This window comes from Medicago truncatula, chromosome 5 (assembly GCF_003473485.1).
Source record: "Medicago truncatula cultivar Jemalong A17 chromosome 5, MtrunA17r5.0-ANR, whole genome shotgun sequence".
NCBI classification, from domain to species: domain Eukaryota; kingdom Viridiplantae; phylum Streptophyta; class Magnoliopsida; order Fabales; family Fabaceae; genus Medicago; species Medicago truncatula.
The window spans coordinates 30396092-30420535 of record NC_053046.1 but is presented as its reverse complement, the minus strand read 5'-3'; the positions used below and the strand labels follow the sequence as shown (position 1 = coordinate 30420535).

At 32.1% G+C, this 24444-nt stretch overlaps 3 protein-coding genes across 4 annotated transcripts; all 3 read right to left on the bottom strand.

Moving 5' to 3' along the window:
• Positions 1-1556: 1556 nt before the first annotated feature.
• Positions 1557-5582, bottom strand: LOC11426224 (autophagy-related protein 13a). 2 transcript variants are annotated; one of them, XM_024784231.2, is made up of 4 exons: positions 5227-5582; positions 3486-4955; positions 3211-3395; positions 1557-2189 (listed from the first exon to the last, which is right to left on the bottom strand). In XM_024784231.2, the coding sequence occupies exons 2-4, from the start codon at positions 4737-4739 to the stop codon at positions 1874-1876; spliced, it is 1755 nt and encodes a 584-aa protein (XP_024639999.1). In that variant the 5' UTR covers positions 4740-4955; positions 5227-5582; the 3' UTR covers positions 1557-1873. The 2 variants fall into 2 exon arrangements, with proteins under 2 accessions (XP_024639999.1, XP_003615489.1); XM_003615441.4 differs by having other exon boundaries at positions 5249-5582.
• Positions 5583-11232: 5650 nt separating this feature from the next.
• LOC112421837 (pathogenesis-related thaumatin-like protein 3.5) lies at positions 11233-12892 on the bottom strand. The gene is made up of 3 exons (XM_024783786.2): positions 12276-12892; positions 11920-12187; positions 11233-11631 (listed from the first exon to the last, which is right to left on the bottom strand). The coding sequence occupies exons 1-3, from the start codon at positions 12766-12768 to the stop codon at positions 11448-11450; spliced, it is 945 nt and encodes a 314-aa protein (XP_024639554.1). The 5' UTR covers positions 12769-12892; the 3' UTR covers positions 11233-11447.
• An 8286-nt stretch (positions 12893-21178) lies between these two features.
• On the bottom strand, positions 21179-24064 carry LOC11409853 (uncharacterized). The gene is made up of 3 exons (XM_003615436.4): positions 23887-24064; positions 21639-23093; positions 21179-21547 (listed from the first exon to the last, which is right to left on the bottom strand). Exon 2 carries the CDS (start codon positions 23029-23031, stop codon positions 22588-22590), a length of 444 nt encoding a protein of 147 aa, XP_003615484.1. The 5' UTR covers positions 23032-23093; positions 23887-24064; the 3' UTR covers positions 21179-21547; positions 21639-22587.
• Positions 24065-24444: the final 380 nt, after the last annotated feature.

Below are 24444 nucleotides of genomic sequence, written 5' to 3'. Positions count from 1 at the left end.
TTTTCACCCTCATTTTTTAGTTTTCACCTCTTGGACCTATAAGTTCCGTCTTCCACAATATGTAACCCTTCACACCCTCCAAATAACTAATGGAGAAACATTTCATATGTTTAACATCAAGCTTGCCTTTCTTGATATGTGAAATTCCAAAGCTTTGAAAACCTTTAAATTAGAATAATTAATCGGTTTCCCACTTCATACCTCCATAGGTCTCTTGAAGTTTATACATGTTAATGAACATTTGTTGATCAAGTATGTTGTACTCATAATTGCTCTCAAAAGCGTACACTCTTCACATGAAATCCCAAGTCATCCTTCGTGTTCCCTCGTTTATTGTTCTCTCAAAATGTGTTGTAGCACCACTAGCACATGCATGATTTCTTCCACTATTAGAAGTGGATGAGAGGTATATGTATAATTGTTTCATGATGATTACTTTTGTAATATCCGGGATCGTGCTCGAGTTCATGTTACTCGGTTAATCACATGCTACCCCATCTAGATCATAGAGGGCAACCAAGAAAATTTAGAGAAGAAAACCATGAAATCTTTCTCTAAATCCATCGCTAAATTTAGTAATTAGGGAATTAGAGGAAATTTTTTTCGTTACTAACTTTTGCCATTGATTTTATTTTTCTAGTAGTATATGAATTACATTATTATTACGAAATTTTTTAGGGATTAAAATTATATAAAATAAATAAATTGAAGATACTTCAATATCGATAAATTATAATTGCTCTATATATGTCTCCACATTTTAAAATTCTTTTATATTTTTTCGTTTTCAGCACACTATAACAAATATGTTTATCTATGCATGTGACTAAACAAGTATTCATTTAATTTGTCTTTCACATAGTTGTGTACTTAATCCTTCACAAATAAAACTATTCAACAATATTTAGTGAAAACAGTACTTTTTTTTAATAAAAAATGTTAATTCTTTGTAGAATATTACAAAATTCAAAATTTGTGTGTTGGGGTGGTTGCCTCCAACGTGTTGTATGTACACCCGCCCATGCTTACCGATATATTATTAAATTTTGTTTTGGTCTTGTAATTTTATTTTAGTTTATCTAAAATTGCTCATCTTGAATTTAGTATGTATAATAATAGTACTCTAAAGCGTTTGGATGAAATGGTTTGGTCTCTTTCAATGTAATCAAATGTTCAAGAAATATACCATAGAAATAGAAAGACCAAAATTGAAATTAAATTAAATCCATTGATATAGTATCAACAAAACTAGTTGAAAGAATATCCACGTGTCTCGTCGCGCATGTGAGAGTTTTTATGGCCCCTCAATATCTATTTAGGCTGAAAAATGCCCTTCGAAAGATAGAACCAGTTCAATTTGTAACTACATGATCAATGCACTGAATCTTTGTGCCCTATCAGTTTCATTCAAGATAAATCATTGGTTCAGTTTACCAAACGATTGAAACTGTATAGTTTTCTTCCTGAACTGAACCATGAACGGTTCTACCCCAACCCCTTTTGCATCACAATGATAGTTCTAAGGTGGAAACAGATAAATGTAGAAATAGGAAACATACCTCTCCCGAACTCCACAAAATTTCTAATTTCTACTTAAAATTCAACATTTCAACAGAAGCATATGTGCATCTTTACAAATAAATTCAACAACCTTTCATCCAAACTACTTCTAATGTCTATGAGATTATAGCAAATTAGAAGTATTTTAATCATGATGATAAAATAATAACTTTGGTGTTTCTAGCCAATCATAAAGTCAATATATGTACAAAAATTCATCAGTCTGATTTCTTTCCCCATGCGCTTGTTCTGTATAACTTGTAATTAGTACCCCTCCTAAGTCAGCATCAACTCCCTCAACACATGATCATGCTTAAGTTTCATCTCTTTTCAGGATCCGAGTACCACTCTTGGAAAGAAGAAGGTCTCTCATTTCTCTGTAACTCCTAAGCTCTTCAAGTGCATCAGTTGTCTTTCGAGGCATGAAGAATCCGGAAGCGGTAGCAACTCCTCCATCGAGCTCAGCCTTCAGGGAATGTGATGAATAACAGCTTGAATCTTGGCGCAAAGGAGGCGCTGTTCTAAGCATGTGCACAAGAACACCAACAGCAGCATCTTGTGATTTTCTCCCTATTGGTAATGATGTTGAAGGGGACTCCAAAGCACTCTTCCTCCCATCCACATTATGGCTATTTACGCATAAAATCAACAAAACAAGGAAAATTAATAACATGATTAGAATAGATACTAAAATACAAATCATGAACATTTAGAGGAGCTTTAGAAAGAGTGGTCAAAGTAATACAGAAATTTAAACGAGGATAATACAGTAAAACAGTGTTTCCAAACATCTAACAAAGGTTACATTAAGCGGTATTGTTTGTCTGGACATTCTAATACAATTCCTTCATCTGATTATACATGGTAAATCTACAAATACCATCGAACAGATAAATATAATACAACAAGTTATCATTAGTTTCCAAAAGGATCAGTCGATAGTGTCAGCTAAATGACCGGCAATTACATGTTGCTACAGGCTATAGCAAGACAACAATATACAAGTTGCAAAAGTAGAATCCATCATGTTGGATTTCAGGAGTAGATGATGCCAGGCACAGACATGAAAAAAGCTAAGGCAACCAAAGTCCGAAAGAGAACATGACCATTGAGTAATCAGAAGTTAACAAATTATGTAATACTATGAAGGTTGATTTTAATTTTGCTTTAGTATTTGATAAATAAAAAGCACGACCATGATTCTAAAACCAACTTCAGGGAGGGAAACCACTCCACCCCCACAAATTTTTTTTTTCTTCTAAAAAAGAAGTAAGCACACACTGACACCCATATGGAAGCCAGCATCTGCTTCTCTTCAAAATCAAATAGTATTGTCGAATCTAGCATGGAATACATAAATTTGAGAAGATTGAAGACAACAAGTCAACAACCCTGTCATGCTTGAAGATCTGAATTCTAACCAATTGTTTTCAATCAGAATTGATGGATCAACAAGTAGAAAAGGTACATCCGTCCAGAGAACAATATAGATATCATATCACTGACTACTAGTATCGACAAACTTTATATTCATAACTAAACTTGATAGATCATAAATGGAGATTTATCATTTATGTGGAATTTGTATAAACAATTTAATTGAGCGCTTATCGTAGAAGAGTTTACAATAAAGATATTTCCACAAAGTACCTTGACAGAACATTGGGAGGGTCAACATCATCAACATCAAAAGGACACGAAAAGTCACCATCATCCAAGTCATCCTGAAAAGATAATCTACTACTTGATGTTCTCGAAGCTCCAATGCGTGGTGAGTCACTAGAAGATAACAATCCAGAGAACCGCCCCGAATCATCCTTGCTATCTCTGACAATCTGTGAAGCAAAAATAAAGGCTTATCAAACAGATAAAACACATTTCATTTAAAACTTTAGGATTAGAAATGAAGGGCCAATTAAGGTTACCTTTTGACCAATCTTTAGAGATTCTATTTTCCTGAATGACCTGATTCCAGATGGAGACTCATGTGACGATGTATCATTCCTTCTGGGAGATAATGGAGGCAGAGAATTTCTATTAGGATCTAAAAAATTAGGAGAAAGATTTCTAGAGCTTTTTCCCATCATGGGATGAGGTATAGTCACAGGTGCTGTTTCAGAGCGCATACGGGTATGCAACGTATTGCCAATATGTATAGGTGGTGAAGGAGATGGTGAGGATGAGAATGGAGGAGAAAGTTGATACTCATCATAACTTGTAGACCTTGACCGACTTTGTATTCGACGGTTATGATATCTATTATTGAAATTATCAGTAGGTGGAGATGGAAAATCAAATGGCTTGTGAGAACCACGATGTGCCGGTGGTGATCCAACATACTGATGGTTCTGTACAAAAGGCGCTGCTTTATGAAAACCAGGCGTCCAGCTATGAGGGCGTTCAAGTGGCGAAGAAGACGGAGGCGCACGAACACCCTTTACTGAAGAAGGGAAATACCTTAAAGGATCGGTATTCGGGCTTCCAACATAATCAGCGATTATTTTTGTTGGTAATGTTAAACACTGAAGGTTGAAATCAGATAATGTAGTACGGTAAGTCACAGATAAGCTAAGGCGTCCTGGAAGCGCGTCAATGGGTGTGAAAATATATTCTCCCATCATCCCTCCTTCTTCCCTAGAAAATGGATCACTAAAGGAAGATACCTTATAGACAATATCAAAATTACAACTATGATTTGTTGCACTTAGTTGCCTAAATATCTTATGAGTTGGGAGAAGCCTCATTTGAGAATAAAGCGCACGAAACAGTATAATCGACTTCTGGTATGTTTTCTTGTAAGAGACAGTAGTGTCACTAGTTTGAGGAGCCATTCCTCTTGGACATTCATATTGAACATTCCACCTCTCAATAACTGTCTCAACAGAAGAACCATTCTCTTGATGAACTAGTATAATGTCAATTATCATTGGATCCATCAAATTCCTATGCCAAAAGTTCAAGTTATCAAGAGCAGACGGTCGATCACCTAAGGCGAAATTAAACCATTTATCACTCCTCTTCACACGAGAACCACCCATTGATAACTCACCGCTTCTATCATGTTGACGTAACAACGGTACCCTTGAATCCAAAATGATGTGTAAACACTTCAAAAGAAATTGATAAACAATCTGCTCCAATTTTCCCAATTCAGGCTGCATATTATTCTGCAAATCCATCCTAACTAATTCCTAATTAATCAAGCAATCTCTTCCACAGACAAAAAACACTACTTTTCAAACCAGTACATATCAATCAAATACCAAATTCCAAAAAACACAGATTATATTATATACAGCTAAAAGTAACTAACATCTCAATAATCAATCACCATTTCACCACTCAATATGAATCCAGCAAACCATCATCAAGCATAACCAGAAGCAAGAATCACTCTGATAAATAAAAAAAAATAAAAAAAAACAATCATTAAACATATTTAAATAGCAATCTTTATCAAATTCAAACTACAATGCAGATTTAAACAAACCCATTAAAAAAATTCAATTTTTAGCACATAGATCAAAAGGGGTTTCCAAATAATAAAAAATAAAAAAAAATCAATTTTTTTTATGACCATCATGAGGATCCGATGTTAAAGAACGAATTTTGATGACATGGGTGGTAACAATGAATGAGTAGAAGGATTGGAAATGAAGAACTTACGTGATAGAAAGAAAGAACTTACGTGATTGAAGGTTGCGTAGAAACAAAACAGTGCCGTAGCGTTCTCACTTTTTCAACTCGAAATTAAACATTATTGATGATGAAATGATATAGTTTGATTTGATTTAATAATATACAAGTAGAACTATACTAGTATTTTAATTGAGAAATGTTAGTGGGTAATTAAAGGTTTATATGGATTATGATGGATTGATTTAAATGTTGAGAATTTGCAGGAACAGTTGTTAAGGAAGGGTTTTCATTGACAAATGTTCAATTTGTTCTGTTCCTATTCTCTCTGCCAAATTGATGAAAAAAGCTCTATGATTGGTGTTTTTCAATTTTATCTTTCTGTTTTTTTAATATAAAAAGTAGAATGAATTGTAGTTGTGTGATGAATTGATTGGATTATGTACCATCTGATGTGGAATTTGAATCTCAGATTCATTTCTATATGTGTTGGATAAAATATTACTTTTAAGGTTAATTGCCTTTACTTTATAATATAGATCACTTTTAATTTTACCCTCTGTAAAAAAAAATTTGTCAGATTTCATCTTTGTAAATTTTTGTTTTGTTTTAGAATACCCTCTAGGTATGTTGACTGTGTGTTTTTGCTGGTGTGATCTGTTGTGTCACTTTTTTTTCTGATGACGTGACGCGTTGATTGTATAATTTTTTTTTCGATATTCACTCATTCAAATTGATAGAATACATCGGTACAATACAAATCCAAATTCGCTAAAAACAAAAGGGATGAATTTGTGAACAAACTCACATCATACATGTTAATAGCATAAAACGGCAAGGTACATATGCCTACAAATATGACTATATTCAAGTCTCCGGAATCCTCATGTCTCTTGATCTGCAACGTTGACGACGCCAAAATCATTGTCATTGATCGGATCTGCTCTTGTTCAAAGCTAATTTTTCAACCTGAATCAAATAAACACCGCACTAAGACGGGAAATAAAAAATACACCGCACAAAGATGGGAAATCAAAACAAACAGAGTCGTTCAAAGACGACGAAATCACAAAAACAAACTAAAGAAAACAGAAAATATGTGAAATCACTTATTCAATTAAGGTAGAAGGAAAAACAAATCGGAGGGGTGATCTTTGGGTCAAAATTGACCCTAAATCACCCCTAGGACAAGAAGAAGAAGAAAGGGTCGACGACTAGGGTTTGAGAAGGAGAGAAGAGAAAACAAATATTGGAGTTTGATTGTATATTTTTTTATTTTTTTTTATTAGATACACGTGACATTTGTGAATTTTTTTAAATAATAATAAAAAAGTTCTTAAAAAAATTAAAAATGATTAAAAAATTTTGGTAAAAATAAAAAAAAATCTAGAAAATATTAGTTTTTCAAAATTAAAAAATTCTGGAAAAATGGAAAAAATTCATATTTTTTTTCAAAAATTAAAATTAAAATATTTTCCATAGTTTTTTTTTAAATATGATTAATATTTTTTCGGAAATTTTGTTTTTTTTTAAAATATTAATCTTTTTAATTTTTTAAATATGATATTATGGAAAAAAAATCGAAAATTTCAATATATATTAATCTTTTCCACAAATTTTTTAAATATTTCCAGATTTTTTCATTTTACCAGATTTGATTTTTTTATATATTAAAACTTTTTCGAAAATAATGCTAATTATATTTTCAAAAGTTATAAATTTAAAATTTTCAACAATAAATTATAATTTAAAAAAAAATCTAATTTCTTGTTCTTTTAAGAAAATTTTAATTTAAAAAAAAATCCAGAAATTTCAGAATATATAATATTCAAAAAAATAAATCAGAAAATTATTTTAATATTTTAAAATTTATTTTCAGAATTTTTAAATTTTTTTTATTTTAAAAAGAATTTTTCAGAATTTTCATTTTTTTAAAATTTTTTATATTAGGTGGCATGCCACGTCAGCGACTGTCACGTGACCAAAACCATACCAAATCAGCTAAATAGTGGGGTCAGAGACCTTTTTCAAACAATTTTTTTTATAATGATGTAATTTAATTTTTTTTTACAGGAACAAAAATCAAAACTGGACCAAATTACATGGACGATTTTCATATTTAAACCTTTCTTATATTGTTGGTACATGAATGAATGTAAACATGAATAGCTCAGTAAGAAACTAGGGAACAATTCCTCTCCCTTGAACATGAAAAGCTAACTATTGCACTAAAGAGGAAAAGACCGGTAAGAAATGGTAAAAAGTAACGTGAGATCCAAGATTTTTGATCTCGTCAATCTATATGCGTGCGTGTGTGCGCGCACACACATGCGCAAATGTTTGCACTAATTGACTATAAGTGGTCTCTAACATGACCAATTGAACCATATGATGAGAAGTCATTTGTGAGGCTTAGGTGATTATGAGTTTGTTAATAGTATATATACCACCTTTTCATTTTAGTCCCTCTAAATTTTTCCTTCAACTTTTAGTCCTTATAAGATTTTCAATTGCTACTTTTAGTCCTTATGAAATTGTGCAGAAGTCTTGTGAGCATAGCTCAGTTGGTAGGACAATGCATTATTATATGCAAGGGCCGGAGTTCGAACCCCGGACACCCCACTTATTCACCTTATAAGGTGAATTCTAGCCACTAGGCTACCTGACAAAAAAAAAAATTAAAATTGTACATAAATGTGTAGAATATTATAAAAATCACTCAAAAAAAAATATAATTTAAAAAAAAAATATAAATTAAATATGAATTTTTAACCATCAAAAATCTAAAAATTCATATTTGATTCATGTTTTGTTAAAAAATTCTATTTTTTTGAAAAAGATTCTTATAATATTATAAATTTTTAGAAAGTACGTGGTTTTTTTTTTTTAAGGAGAAAGTACATGGTTAGTCACCCTGACAAAATTTTCAGCAAAATTTTATTCAAAATATAAATTCTATATATGAGTTTACTTTAAATGAGGGACTAAAAGTGAAGATGAGAAATTTTTAGAAGATTAAAAGTTGAAGAAATATTTTGGAAGAACTAAAGCAAAAAATTGACATATTTATAAGGACAAAAAACATATTTAACCCTAAAAAGTATATGTTTAACAAATACTCAAATTTTTTCAAGTAAGATATGGAACGGGTAAAATTGAGATAAAAACAATAAGTTATATGTTAGTTAAAATAAACTATAAACTAATCAAAATAAGTTATATGTTTGTAAGATAAAAATGTTACCAAACAAATCTTTTTCTATCATATGAGTTTATAAGCTCTAAATTTTACATTGTCAAACAACCAACCTTATTTTTGTAGTCATCATCCCTCATTAAACCAAACAGTAATTTTTATTCTTTTTTAAGTTTCTTTTTATATCATCCAAATACTACAAATCTCTTTTAGTTTCTTATTTTAATCAAAATTCGTTTACTAAAAATGTACTACTTCTAACCATTGTTTAACTAGATTATTGTTTCGACACAAATATTGAACTCAGTTAACTAGATGTGTGTACATCCAAATTTAACATAATGAAGTATTTTGTTTAAGAAAAAAAAAATAGAGTACTTTAAAGTTGTATATATGTTGATTATGTACTTTCTTTTACATCACCAAGTTTTTATAGTACATAAAAATTTGTACATCGGTTTAAGAGAGACAAAACTTCATTTTGTTTTAAGAGATAATATTAGAATGTGAGAACTTGGAAAACATTTTTTTTAAGGGGAAAACTTGGAATACATTTTTTTTTTTTTTTTAAGAAATCAAAATAGAATTATATTATACCACAACCATCAGCGGTTCTCAAGCACAAGGTGTGCCTAGGAGACCAATAAAAAATTATAAGATGTTAGAAAAAAACTAAAACAGAGAAAATACAAGTTAGCCAATGCCCAGACATTCTAACGGGCTTGACCACCACCTCTGCGTACCATAAACAAACACAACCTTTTTAACTTTCAACCACCCTAAAGATAACAATTTGACCTTATCTAACAAGCGTGGAATAGAAGTAACAGTATTATTGAACAAGCGGTTATTACGTTCATTCCATATAACCCAAGAACACAAAAGCCAAATAAGTCGCATGAAGAACTTTTAGCTTTTCCAACACCTGTCAAAAGAGTAAACTGCACCAAGTGATCTGCAAGAATATTAGAGTCCACCCCAAGACAACCAATCCAGTCATGCACCAGTTGCCACAAAGATGCAAACGTAGAACATGATAAAAATAAATGATCGGCCGTCTCCACGTGACCACATCCTGAAACGCAAAAGATATCATCCTCATGAATAACATCCTGAATAGTCAGGTTAGCTTTCGTAGGTAGTCGATCCCGAACAAGCCTCCAAGCAAAAACTGACACCTTCACATGAACTTTGTTATGGCAAACCATCTCAAAAGGTATGCCCATCTGAGAAACATCACCGACAGATAACAAATCGTAGGCACCTTTCACGGAGTACCCCACAGCAGGATCAAGTAGCCACTCCCATATATCTGAAACATTAGGAACCAAAGAGATATCAAATAGTAGAGCCCTACACTCCTCTAGCAAAGCCTCCTCCCACGAACTTGGAATACTTGTTTAGAGATCTTATGAATATGGAGATAGAAGATATGTGGAGATGAATTTTATAGGAGAAATAGGTTTGATAAGTTGATACAAAGGAATAATTATTGTGTTTCATATTGGAAAAGATAAAGAATAGTGTACATATTAGTTCTATTTATAGAACTTAATTAACCAACTAATAGAGTTAACTAACTCTAACTAATACTAACTTACCAACAAATAGAAACTAACTCTAACCATATTAAGATCTTAACAATACACGATATTGAACTTAGTTAACTAGATGCATGTATTATGTATATGTATCCCATCCAAATTTTGATATAAAAGTACTTTAAAGTTTTTTTTTTAAAGGAAAGTACTTTAAAGTTGTAACATCCATATGAATAACAATCATTTTTTAGTCCGTTTGGCCATGATACTTACAATGCAACTTGAAAGAAAATTAAAGAAAGAAAAAGAGACAAAAAAAAAAAAAAATTTACATTATCATGTTATATTGATCGTTGAAATAAAATAAAATCACAATTATGAAATATTATGATCCAAAATATGAAAGAGGTGAGATGTTTTTTCATGTTGCATTGCTACTAAACAAACCAATTAAAGTATCAACTTCGCAAAATTACCATATAGTAGTAGTATAGATATGGCGCTGCGTTCCAAAAATGTTGTGCAAGTAAGAGCCCTCACAATGTTGTTATTGTGAGTGGCTCCGACCCTGGAGTCACCACCTCCTACATATCTGACCTCACTTGTCCTCCATCAGATGTAAGTATGAGCTCTAATGACAATGTTGTCGTTGTTTTTTTTTTAATGTTTAGCTTGGAGTAAGAATGCACATGTAGTGTGGCATGAAAAACTTTATAAAAGATGGGCATTTTGAAACAATATTTTCTCTTCACCTATTAAATTACTTCCATACTTCTGATAAACTTGAACAAATCGAGAAAAAATGTTTTGGAGAAGTCGAAGAAATGATTTGTAACAAGATATAGATAAATAATGGAGAGTTTCAATCTAAATCTAATGACTTGTTTTTCCATGACCATGTATAAACAAATTTTGTATGGTTAGAACTTAGAATATATGATCTATACGGGGGGGTTCGAAAAGCATTTCCAACACAAAAACGTAGAAGTTGACTTTTATAAACTAAGCCCGTATATGATGATCACAGTTTACAAAAAGTACTCGTGATCATAACAATAACAAGTAGGCATAGTTACATATCTTTACCTCACCTATACGATTTATATTCTTTCTACTATATCAATAGCAAATGCATTTTTGATGGATATGCTTATTTATGCATTTGATGGACTACATATTAATATAATGAATTTATTGTTAATAATTTTAAATGGAAAGCATCTCTAATCATTATGCTTTAAATGCCAAAGTTTTCTTTATGCCTTGAAAGGTTATACTTAAATCTTAAATATGACTGTATAACATTTAACTCAAGCACTTTAATTTCACTTTCTTTACAGGCCTGATTACACTGCAAATAACTTTCTATTTTGTTAATTTATTCCAAAGTTTTTTTATTGGAGTATTTACAAGTCATTGGTTCTTGATCTGCTCTCATGATCAGTGCTTCTCATTACCATGTTATTTCTCTCTAACTTTACAAGAAAAATTTGTGATTCTTTGCTGGCATTACTTCATATCAGTGCCCATGTCTTTGGTACTAACATAGAGATTGTGGCAACTAAGAGAAAAATTGTCACTTGAAAGGGCAAGATAATACTTGAAGAAGAACTGTCTTGCTGAACCTTCTCATAAGGGAATCCAATTGATAGTGGTGGTGGTGGTGGTGGAGGAAATGCATCATTTGGTTTGTTAATCCTGTTGTAAAATGTTCGGTTGAGAGTTAGAAAAAAAATAAGTATACACAAATGTTCATTATTATCGTATATGAATATGCGTGTCGGAAGAGTGTCCACGATGTATTGAAGTAAAAAAAAAGTGTTTATTGGGACACTTGTCTGAGTTATTCAACACACATCGTATGTTTTGTACGTTCATCGGACATCGATATTTGTCCGACCTGAGGACACATCTAATCTCAGAAGTGTGTGTTTTATATGTTTTCTTTGCAAGTCATAATAATATTTGAGGGAGAAAGCAATTTACTTGTTGCTGGTAGGACAGAACACAATGTCATATTCATAAGCCTTGCAAGTGAAAGTGCTGGTTCCATCATCAAATGCATAGCTATAAGCTCTTGGACAAGCTTTCTTGAAAATTGTGGAATAGAAAGAAGGTTGGCATGTTGTTGGATTAGCATATTGTCCACTGCAACAGTATTGATCTGATCCAAATGCTTCACATGCACTCTTGCAACCAATTACACTACCTTGAAATCCATCACCACCAACTACTTGAAGTTCTTTAGGACAACCTTTAAAATTACAATTTTTTAATCAAAATAGTACACTTGGCAATTACATCATATATGATACAGGTAACAGCATCATTAGGGCTCATACCTCTGTTAATATCAGTCACACAACCTGTGGCATTACATGCACTTTTACCATATACACCTCTTGGTAGAACAAGCATTGGGAGATTGTATCCATCAACCATACTAACATCATAGTAATCTTGTTGATCACCTTGTCCAATTGTAATCTCGAAAAGTGAAGTAGGTGGAGCTGCACCATTCCCATCACATTCAAGTCTTCCACCACAATCACCCGTTTGGCATTTGCCAATTCCGGATGCATCAAATGTGCAACCAGTCCTCGCCCATATCCGACCCGACCACCCTGGAACACTTGTTAGTTTCGCAGCTTGACCTGAGTCAAGCTGAAATCCAGTTGATGGAAGCGCTGACGTGCCTGCACCGGCGAGTGTGCCTGGCCATATAGTATAAGGGCAATTGTTTGTTATGGTGAATATGGTAGAGAAAGAAAAAGATAACAAAGTAAAAACAAAAAAAATGAAACTTAAGAGTTTCCAAGGTACAACTCTTGGCATTATGAATGATTATAGTTGTTTGTTATTTTATGGTTGTGTCCTTTGGGAAAGAAATAGAAAGAATTGATAATATGTGATGTAGAAATAATGCATATATAATGTTTCTCATATTTGTAATATAGAGTAGTTTTGTCTTATGATGAATTATGAGTTTCTTTGGTATTAAAAAACCAAAACGTTACTTTGCTTTGATGAAATTCTTAGCCGCAAAATGAACTTTATGGGTTTAGTATTTCTTTTATTGTGGATAGCCTAACTTAGAAGCAATTCTTTGCCTTTACTATTTCATGAGAAAAATGAAAATGTACAAATAAAGAAATCTATCTGAATATCTTTATCAAAGAAATCTATATAGAAACCTATGACAAGAGAATCATGTCAGGAAATGGGATTCGAGGTTTCAAAAAGTTGGTTAGGATAATCCTATAAAGAAGTGACCTATGATTCCTCATATATAATACAAGGAACTTTTCAATGTTTGATGAAAATGCATGCAAATCTTATTTCTTTGTCTGGTATCCAAATTTACAAAGAGAGTCAGAAATTGTAACACTTGAGAAATCAACATAAACCCACATTGAGCTTAAATGCACAATCATGTGTACGCTACACATGCATATCAACGCAACAACAAGCACATGCAAGCAAACATATAGTCTTAATCTTAGACGTCTTCAAAAGTAGAAAAATATATGAGAAGACTCACCAAACTTAAGTGAGAAAATTATGATAACGATGTTGATTTCGAAAACCAAAACAATGGTCAAGCCTCTTCGCACAAAATCTGAGTGTGTGGCGTGTTATAGCCTTGTAGGTGTGTGTCTTGTGAGTGGGAGTGAGATAGTAATAGAGAGGGAGGTGTAGTGATTTTTTAGTTGACATATTTTCCCTTTTAATCCCAAGAATTCCTCTTAGGCTTCTACAAGTCTTGGCTCCGGTGGATATAAGTTAAGTCGAGTTAGGTTTTGTAAAGCCTAAATCTGATTTGTCAAAAATTTAAGTCTAAGTTTGATCTATGACCTTTCATAAACTTATTTTTTATGCTTGAATTTGACTTTTTAAAAGTCTTATATGATCTTTCAAAAGTTAATTTCTTATAAGCTTATCTTTAAAAAAAAAAGTCTTATATGATCTGATAGTTTGCTTAAAAGTTAGTAATTTCTTATGAACATATTTAAATAAATAATGTGGTTTCTGTTTAAATAGACTCGCAAATTAATATACTAATGAGATGAAACTCTTTTGATATTTAACATGAATTTTTAGAAAATTTAAATATAAATTATATCTTCTAGTTTATAATAATACATTTAAATACGTGAAAAATTAATGTATATTAATAAACTTAAATTACTAAAAATATTAACAAATTAATAATTTAATTCAAAGGACAAAACATGACATAATAATATTAGTCATAAATAATATTATTCATATTTACTTAAGTAGGCCGGTCTAATAAGATTAAGAGATTTTTTTATCACCTGACTTTTTTAGTTAAATAGACTTCTAAGAAAGTCTAAGTCTTCTTTATTTAAGAAAACAGTATGATCTGACCTAACGTAACTAACAATATACTTTTAAATATAAACAAGTGTGTAATTTGCAAGAAACTCATTCTCTATTTTATGTTTCTATCTTGTATTGAAGACTTTCATTGCTAACAAAAATCTCTTCTAAAAAGACCTAAATTATAAAAAAAAATAAAGTCAAATAAATCTATCAAACAAGTGATATATTTTTTTTTACTTTTTTATTTTAATTAACTTATGACAAATAAAGTTATTTGAGGTAGTTTATTTAGGAAATAAGGGGTCGGCCCCAACAAAAAAAAAACTAAAAGCCTCTCAAAAAGCTGCAACTTTACGATTAGCAGATAAAACAAGAGAATAGGAGCTAGGCTACATCAAAAATCTTAATGTTATGAGGCAAACTAAGGCCAAAGAGTAAGATGAGAAAGACCCGAGTAATTTTTTTATTTGTCTATCCAAATTATAGCAATTGTATCACAAACTACATCCTTTAAGATAAGATATAATAGTGTAATTGAGTGGGATTCAACTTATTTGAGGTATCTAAATATATATTATTGGGGTTGCTAATATAAATTATGGTTGTCTATTTAAATAAAATAAAAAATTTGGGATAGCCAAAGCTACCCCATATTTGCTCGTAGCTTTCCCCTAGCCATAAGTATTTTCTTATATCTCATTATTACTAAAATTTTGTTTGCAACAAAATATCTAACACGCATTTTATAGCATACATTTTGTCTAATGTACACAAATAAAATTGATTTACAAACAATTGATTATTTTTTATGATTAAATTTATATTGGTTCTACTAATTTTACGTGGGCTATACTATACTATACATGTTTTAGTGACATTTTATTTTTGGAAGCTAAGAATAATAACATGCATCGAAATGTTTGATAAGTTAGGATTCAAAGTTAAGATAAGTAAGGAGTTAGTGGAATATAAGAGTAGATGAGTGTGGAATATGGAGAATAATACGAGTGTTTTTTGGGATGTGGCAGAACTTGAACAACTATTATATTTGTACCCTTTCTTTTTCTACACATATTCAACACTTCATATTTTTGCTCCATCTCTCTTTTATTCTATCACATCACCATCTTTATGTCTATCTTTCTTTTGGTATAGAATGGATAAAGGGTGTATAAGAATATTTTTTTCGAAACTAAAAGATAGGATCCGTTGACACCTGATGTCAGCGAATTCGTTGACACTTAATGTTAACCGTTGATCTCTTTTGATCTAAGAGCTTATGTTTGTTCATTTAAAATACCAAGTGAACTGCTCTCACATGATTATCCTTCCGTATTTCCATTCTACCCATTCTTTCTCTAATAATCAGGAACAATATCATCCCACCAGAAGTTCACGATTCAGATTAATGTAATTTAAATTCATACGAATTAGGAATTGGCAGTCGATTAGGTTCAGGAATTTGGCTTTAAATTAGGTCAAAATGAACCATCTTGCCTTTGTTCTCAATCCATGAAACTGTGATGTCTGGTTCCTAGTATCTCTTAATTATTTTCATTAGAAGAAGGCAGTGAGTCAAGGAGGATTTTGGATTGGATCTTTCGGAACTTAAATGTTGGAATTTATAAAATCATATATATGCCATGAATATCTACAATTGCATCTTCAATGTCATTAACCAAAACAAAACTTGTGGTTGTTAGGATCTACTGGATAAAGAATAAAAGATTCATGAGATTTGAGAGACTGAAATAAAGAGATTCAGTTGAGCGATGAACACAACCAATTGAGGGTTTGAAAAGAAAGAAATACTAGGTGCTAAAAATACATTTGACTCACGGTGCATTTTTAAGTAAATAATTATTAGCCTTTAGATTAAACCAAATTAATGGATGAGATTTGGTGTCAATGAATCCGTTGACACCTGGTGTCAACGGATCCTGACTCTATATATATATTTTTTTGAATCGGAAAATATTATTAAACGTCATCCCTGCAAGGTATGGACGAAACAAGATACAAATGGTGCCGCATATAGACGGTACATCATAACCACCTAAAAACAACCCTGAAGATAAACCCACCAAAACACATCAGCACCTAAAACAGACTCCAAAAAAACAAGCACTGTAAACACGGTATTCACCACCGCCCATCGTCACTACTCACCCCTAAAGAAACCCTCAAAATAAAGCTCCCAGACCCCAACATCTAAGTTGAGCCACATACGAAGAGCACCTGACCAAAGGATCATGGAGCTACCATAACCTCGCGACCTCCGATCCACCGAAAGAGCACAAAACAAAAGCCCAGAAACCAATTTGATTCAAAGAACTGACTCCTGATCTCGAATCAAAAGGGATCAGTCCACCAGACTTTAGAACCAAAATAGCAGAGCACCCCTCGCCCCCGGTACAACAGAGAATTACCAAAACAAGTCAAACAAAGATTGCAGCTAGACTCCGACTCCCGATCTCGAAGCCAAATGAACCGGCCCACCGAAAAACCAGCAAACAAAAACGGGACACGCATCCTCCAAACTCCGTAAACACCTAAACCACCCAAAAAACACAAACAAGAGCTAGTGACGACGAACATGGACCCATGTAACAGAGGTTGCTTCCATAGAAAATCACCCCAACCAACACCTGCCTCCTCGCCTAAAACAACACCAGTCACCCCTTTATATAACTCCCGTACACAATCTGTTCCGACCCCACTTATCCAAACCTCACCAAGGCAGTCCCACGAGCTCCCAAGCAAAGCCACCACCATCATCTCAACTGAAACGCCACCACACAACGGAATACATCAACAAAACAATCGGAAAAATAACGGACACCCAGTGATCCTGGACGGGGTATGCCACCAAATCAAGCAAAATCTGAAGCTACACGGCCACCGATGCGAACAACCATAACCACCACGATCCTTGCGACATAAAAGATATGTTTTTTTTTGGGTGAGTATATATATATATATATATATATATATATATATATATATATATATATGAAAGACATGTTTATATAAAAGATATGTTTATGTATATGCAATGGTTTTTCTTGGATTATACTTCAAGCCACTCCCTTTGACTTCTAAGTAGTGGACATTAGAACATTGACGTATACAAACTATTGAACTTTTATTATATCAGGTAAAGAATAACTTTTCAACCGGAAAATTAACCATCACCTCTTTTAAATATTATCAATTCTTCCCGTTGGCAACTAGCCCCACCTCACAACAACTTTTTGGAGTTGGCAGGACTTTTTTTCTTTTTGTTGCAAAAAAAAGATAGGATTTGATCTTAATTCTTGGAAAATGTTCGTGTACACTCCAACGAGTGTATACATCTTGAAATGAATATGTTAAATGTCTGTAAAAAAGAGTTTTCAAATATTATGGTCTATATTTTTTCAGCTTATGCACTAACATAATGGCAGAGTCGGACAAAAAAGTTTGGGGTGGCCGTCATCCCGCCATCAAAATAAACTATAATGTAATATATAAAACATATTGCATACAACATATTTAAGTCGTAATAAACCAAAAACTGATCATTCAAAATTTATACTACACATAATATATAAAGTCGATCCTTACCAAGGTTATCAAAACCGAACCGGACATTAAACCGGTCTCGATATGGATTCAAGGTTTTGAAGTTTAACGAGGGTTGGACTAGGGTTCAACCAGATTTAATTAAAAAGCATTTTTTTTTTTATTATTTTAGTATAATTTCCTAATAAAAAATGTATTTTTTATTATAATGTCATAACAGCTAAAGTTTATTTTTAAAGAACCTCAAGTATTTTCTTCTAAGCAAAAAACATTATAAAAACTTTTTTTTTTTTTTTTGTCGTAAAAAAGGATAGGATTTGATCTTAATTCTTGGAAAATATTGTGTACACTCCAACGAGTGTATACATCTTGAAATGAATATGTTAAATGTGCGTGTAAAAAAGAGTTTTCAAATATCATGGTCCATATTTTTTCAGCTTATACACCAACAACATATAATATTGATTATTAAAAAATGAAACTTCTTGGCACAATTTTTTTTTTGTTTCGTATTTTTTAGAAAATAGAAATGTCTATCAGCAGTTATTTATTGTAGCTAGCACATTTTAGTTATGGGCACAATGACACTTTTGAAAAGAGCCTTTTTTAGAAAACTTCCAAATCTAAAATAAACTCATCTATTTTCATAGATAGCATCATTATTTTTTTGGCAAAGGTGATTGACATTAAAACAAAAAGCAAAAAACAAAAACAGAACATCCACCATTAGGAATTTAGGATAGCTGAATTACATGAAAAATAATAGTTCCAATTTCCAAATTGCATTGATTGGATATTTACAACTTACAAGCCTAAAAGTATGAGATAAATACATCAGAGTTGGGTGAAAAATGATATCACAATCCTTTAGCTTCACAAATATGCTAAGAATGTAACAAAAGTGTGAAATTTAGCTATTGCCATAAACAGGCTATTACTTTCAATGATGATAGATTCTTGGTGAAAGCAACCCTTTATTTGTCCAATGACACTTCAAAGTCTACAAAATACTATAGATCATATAATGGAAAAGTCAAACACAATGAGGTCTGAAATTTCAATGAGAATTACTAATATTTAAGATTACGGTTACCTACTTATCAACTTCCATATAGTGTCATAACTGCTCTTGTGTCTTCTCTCAATTCATCTAACATATTTTGTAGTGTCAAGAAAGCTTTTTAACTCTTTACAGCTGCATTCTCCAAACTTCAACAAGGATGAAGACTCTTTATCAACATTTCATGTTATAAAAGTATAGGAAATCATAAGAAATCATTAATATATCAATATATCATAAGAAATTGTAGGAATACTGTCCAAAAGCTAAAAATAGAAATAAGTAAAATAAAAATGCAAATTACTCCAAGGAGTAATAATAGGAAAGAAACAAAGTTGGAGGCTTACATTTATGTGTGCAAGTTTGTTTTCTGATTTAATGGCATATAGAACACTATATAAAGTAAGCATATGTCTTTGTTTATAACAACAACAATACAAGTAACAAAGAGTAACATAGTAATTTTTTTCTTATAATATATTAATCTTTCTTCTTTAGAAATTTATATTTCTTCATACAATTATTGTTCAACTTTAGTGAGAGTTGTGTTTCATATATTAGAAGTCAAATTTCCGCTGCAGCTCTCACAATTGCTATCAGATCCAATTGTAAAATTTTAGAGTTGTAAAACTTTAATATTTTTTTAGTTATTGGATATAATGGCTTCTAGTGGTGGATCAGTCAAGGTAGGTAAATATGAAATTGAAAAATTCAATGAAAAAATGATTTTAGCAGATGATCTTAGAATTGTTGCTACAAGTGGGATGTCGAACATAACAAGCATTGGAAGATTGCATCCATCAACCATGCTAACATCATAGCAATCTTGTTGATCACCTTGACCAATTGTAATCTCGAAAAGTCCATCACGTGGAGCTGCACCATTCCCATCACATTCAAGTCTTCCACCACAATCACCTGTTTGGCACTTGTCAATTCCTAATGCATCAAATGTGCACCGGCGACCATATTCGACCGACCACCCCGGAACACTCGTTAGTTTAACAGCTGGAATCTGGTGGTCGGAAGTGGCGGCGTGCATGCCTGCACCGGCGAGTGTGCCGGTCAATATAGTATAAGGGAAATTGTTTGTTACGGTGAATATGCTAGAGATAGAAAAAAGATAATAAAGTAAAAACAAAATAAATGAAACTTAGGAGTTTCCAAGGTACAACTCTTGGCATTATGAATGATTATAGTTGTTTGTTATTTTATGGTTGTGTCCTTTGGGGAAGAAATAGAAAATATTGATAAATGGTGATGTAGAAATAATGGATATATAATGCTTCTCATATTTGTAATATAAACTATTTGTGAGCAATGATGAATTATGAGTTTCTTTGGTATTAAAAAACCAAAACGTTACTTTACTTTGATGAAATTCTTAGCCGCAAGATTAAACTTTATGGGTTAAGTATTTCTTATATTGTGGATAGCCTAACTTAGAAGCAATTCTTTGCCTTTGCTATTTCATGAGAAAAATGAAAATGTACAAATAAGGAAATCTATATGAAAATCTTTATCAAAGAAATCTATATGGAAACCTATGACAAGAAAATCATGTCAGGAAATGGGGATTCGAGATTGCAAAAAGGTGGCAGGTTACATAGGATAATCCTATAAAGAAGTTACCTATATGATTTCCTTACAGATAGAAAAATATTGACTAGGTAATAGGTTAAACTTGTTTATGCAAAACATTTCCTTCGGCAGTAGTACTTCAAACCACTCCCTTTGACTTATGATCAGTGACTTTAGAACATTATTGAACTTTAACTATGTGAGGTAAAGAATAACTTTTCAACCGTACATTTGACCATGACTTTCTTTCATTATTATCAATTCTTCCCGTTGGGAGATTATCCCCACTTCACAAAACTTCTGGAGTAAAGCTGGTATAATTTGGTTGGTATTAGTTTTTTCAGCTAACACCGACATGTAATACTAATAAAAACTTCTTGACACATTTTCCTTTTTAAATTCCATACTGCAGTAATTGTAGCACATTTTTTTCATTGGCACAATGTCAAAATTGTTGCTTTGTGAGTTGTGCTCACGGGTCACATCTTCACAAGCTGTCCTTTTCTAGTTTTTTTGTTTGTTATTGAAAAGATCTGTTTTTTTTATTGATTGTAGATCATTTTGAAAACTTACAGATCTTAAAGTACACTTCTCCAATTTCATAGTACCACTTTTTTTTTATTGATTGACAAAAGTGATTGGCATTAAAAGAAAAAACATATACAGAACATCCACCATTAGGATAGCTATATATTACATGAACATCAACAGTTGCAAATTTCATTGATTGATTGATTGGGATACTTATAGGCTACAAGGAATGAAATACAGACATCAAAGATGAAAATAAAAAAATGATATCACTATCCTCTATTTACACAAATATGCTGAGAATGTAACAAAAGTATGAAATTTAGCACATGCTATGAACAAGGCAATCCATAGATGGGTTTACTTTCTAAAACAGATGATTAAATTCAACCCTTCCAAACAGGCTATTACTTTCAATCCTTCAACACATTATGCAGATATTTTAAGTGACTGCGATTACAGAGATTATTGCGATGATGATAGAGATTCTTGGTGAGGGAAACCCTTTATTTGCTCATTACACCTCAAATTCTACAAGAAATAATTCATGAAATGGACAAGTCAAACACAATGAGGTCTGAAATTTCAATGAGAATTCATATTTAAGTTTAGGGATACCTACTTTATCAACTTTCCATTGGCTGTCTTAAATGCTCTTGCCTCAATTCTTTTGATATATTGTAGCGTCAAGTAGCCTTGTAATTCTTTCCATTGGCATGTACCTACATCAATAAAATGAAACATTTATCAATATTACATGTCATAAAATATAGGAAAAATATATATCATAAGAAATCATTCAGTATTGAAACACAAATGTTTAGAAGGCTCCTTCCTAGCACATATGCTTCAAAACCTGCACAATTTACATTCAACTCACACAGACAACAGTCAATCAAATTCAAACCACAAAAAATAACAGAAATTCGATGAAGACAAGTTCGAACTAGAATTAGTATCATCTCCCATGAGCCTGTAACAGAGGAAGAGTTAGTAAACCAGTCTTCCTAAGATTCCAAAAACTTGCAAACGAAGAACTGGATAGAACCTGAGTTATCAGCACAGGAATAATACTTGTTTTGTGTTCGAACAGCACCATAGAAAACAAAATTGGAAGAATACAAGAGTACACCAGACTAATACTAGAATATGGTCACTCTGTGATTACAGATACATGATAAACATTGCTAATATTTACATCAACGAGATCCGAATTAAATTAAAGCATGATAGAAGAAGGCCTAAATATATCCTGTGGTAAGCTAAATATACCAGTCAGATTCTCAGTAAGTTATAAAGAAACTGAATTCAATTCAAGTCTCATAACTGTGTGTACACACAGCCAGCTCAAAGTCTCCATTCAACAGTCAAGCTACTTTAAATACCGCATTACATTATTACTAGAAACATAAAGACGTCCTATGGCGAATGGGGACACATCATTGTCCACCAATCGGCGATTCATAATTGTTCAAGTTCTGTCATGGATACTCATTAGATGGAAAAAGCAAAATAAAATAAAAACTAGGGAAATGATAAAAGGTCTCCTTCAGTTATATGAATCTCGATATCTAGTTTGTATCCATGCCATCTCCAACTTGGCTGCAGATAGGACTGACTGCAGTGAAAGATCTCTCGAAAGGAGAAGGATGAAACTGTGCATCCCGCCTACGCTTACAGCCACCGTTATTATCAACGTGTGAACTCTCTGCTGCATCGAGCTTCCTTCGAACGCCTCTCACTGCCTGTTCTTCAGTTGGAGTAAGGGGGAAAATTTGACGACTTGCTAGGCAAAGGGAGCTATGGTTATCATAGAGAATTCTCTGGTTACAGTTTTTATCACAGATGTGAGTCAGCCCTGTCAGCTTGCAGCGAAACATGTTTCCCCAAACACTTTCGTTTTGGCATTTCCAGTCGCATTTGTGAACAGGGCTTGGACCATCATGGCCCAAAATACTTGACAGATAAATAACATTTGAAGGAGCTGCAACCATAGATTTTCCATATACCTCCATTGAAACTTCTTGTATGATTTCAATCTAACTCCCTCTAAACTTTAAGGCCGTCCCTGAATTTTCTGCAGGGCCCACGACAACAACACAGAATTAAGTCAAACTCAACAGAAACTTTCCTATAACTAACCAATCTTAATCTTAAACTAATTTTACTTTAACATCCTTCTAACAATAAACTAATTTCATACTAATCCACAACTAATCAATCCCTTCCAAAAAAGGTACTAACAACAGAAGGATGTGTTAAATGTGAAAAAAATATCTTCCATAAATTGGATCTTGTTTTGTTGATGCAACAACATATGAAAAGGGAAAACCTAACACATATTTAAAATCTTTTACCAACCATCTCTCAAAAAAAAAAAAAAAAAACTTTTATCAACCATAACCTAATATTGAAATTTGCAGATATGAGAGATATCCAAATGAATTATCAGAAGAAAAAAATTATAATTGAAAAAGGGTATATATGTTTGTTATCATTGTGTCTCTCTCATGCTAATAAGACAAACCGCACTCAATCTAGGACCAAATAATTATCCACATGCTGTAGATCTAACCAAAATTCAAATTACGATGTACAAACAACATAATAATTAACAAACTATAGAAAAAATTCTTGGAACATACAACATTTTCATGCATAAAATTCATCCTATCAAACTCATCTCTATCACACTCATCATACATGATCAAATTATGAAAAAAATCTAAATGATTTTAATAATAAAAATAATTAATAATTATACAAAAATTATAAAAAAATATATACATAAAAAAACTAGAATAAATATGAAAATATATTAACAATTATTGTAACAAATTAATCAAAAAGAGAAAATATAATAAACTCACATGTTCTTTCACAAAGTCAAGCTACAAAGTCTTCTTCCACAAAATATACCTACAAAAATGATGAAAGAGAAAAACAAAAACAGATATTATTAAAACAAACACACTCTCTCTCTCTCTAAATATCTCTCTCTCTCTCTCTCTCTCTGCACCTAAAATCAAACTAACAAAAAAACTGAAATGAGCAAGGAATGAGGAAGAATGGGACCGTGTATTTATAGAAACTGATCCACTTACGGACACTGTGGACTTGTGAGGTGGGACACACACCAACGTAGGACAAAACCAAATGTGTGTTAAATTTCGGGTAAATTCTGATCCAAATGTGATATTTTGGGTCGGGTTGTGTTAGGTGTCATTGTTTCCTTCTTTTTTGGATTAACTTTCGGATCTAAAGACACAACGTTCTTTCTCAACCCGTCACTTTCTTATCACTTAATTATTTTATTAATTAATTTTAATTAATGATTCATAATCTCGAAATAAATGTCACTTATAAGAGATTAATTTTGTTCCCTAAAAAAAAAAAGAGATTAATTTTTTATGAGTAACCTACCCAAA

Bases quoted from the DNA above. Each gene is read 5' to 3' on its own strand.
- LOC112421837 (XM_024783786.2), bottom strand. From the start codon at position 12,768: ATGCCAAGAGTTGTACCTTGGAAACTCTTAAGTTTCATTTTTTTTGTT. The intron at 12,188-12,275 runs GTATGAGCCCTA...GTAATTTTAAAG, and splicing joins TGTGACTGATATTAACAGAG to GTTGTCCTAAAGAACTTCAA. The intron at 11,632-11,919 runs GTAAATTGCTTT...ATTTTACAACAG, and splicing joins TTCTGTCCTACCAGCAACAA to GATTAACAAACCAAATGATG.
- LOC11409853 (XM_003615436.4), bottom strand. From the start codon at position 23,031: ATGGAGGTATATGGAAAATCTATGGTTGCAGCTCCTTCAAATGTTATT.
- LOC11426224 (XM_024784231.2), bottom strand. From the start codon at position 4,739: ATGGATTTGCAGAATAATATGCAGCCTGAATTGGGAAAATTGGAGCAG. The intron at 3,396-3,485 runs GTAACCTTAATT...TTTGCTTCACAG, and splicing joins CTCTAAAGATTGGTCAAAAG to ATTGTCAGAGATAGCAAGGA. The intron at 2,190-3,210 runs GTACTTTGTGGA...ATGCGTAAATAG, and splicing joins CCTCCCAATGTTCTGTCAAG to CCATAATGTGGATGGGAGGA.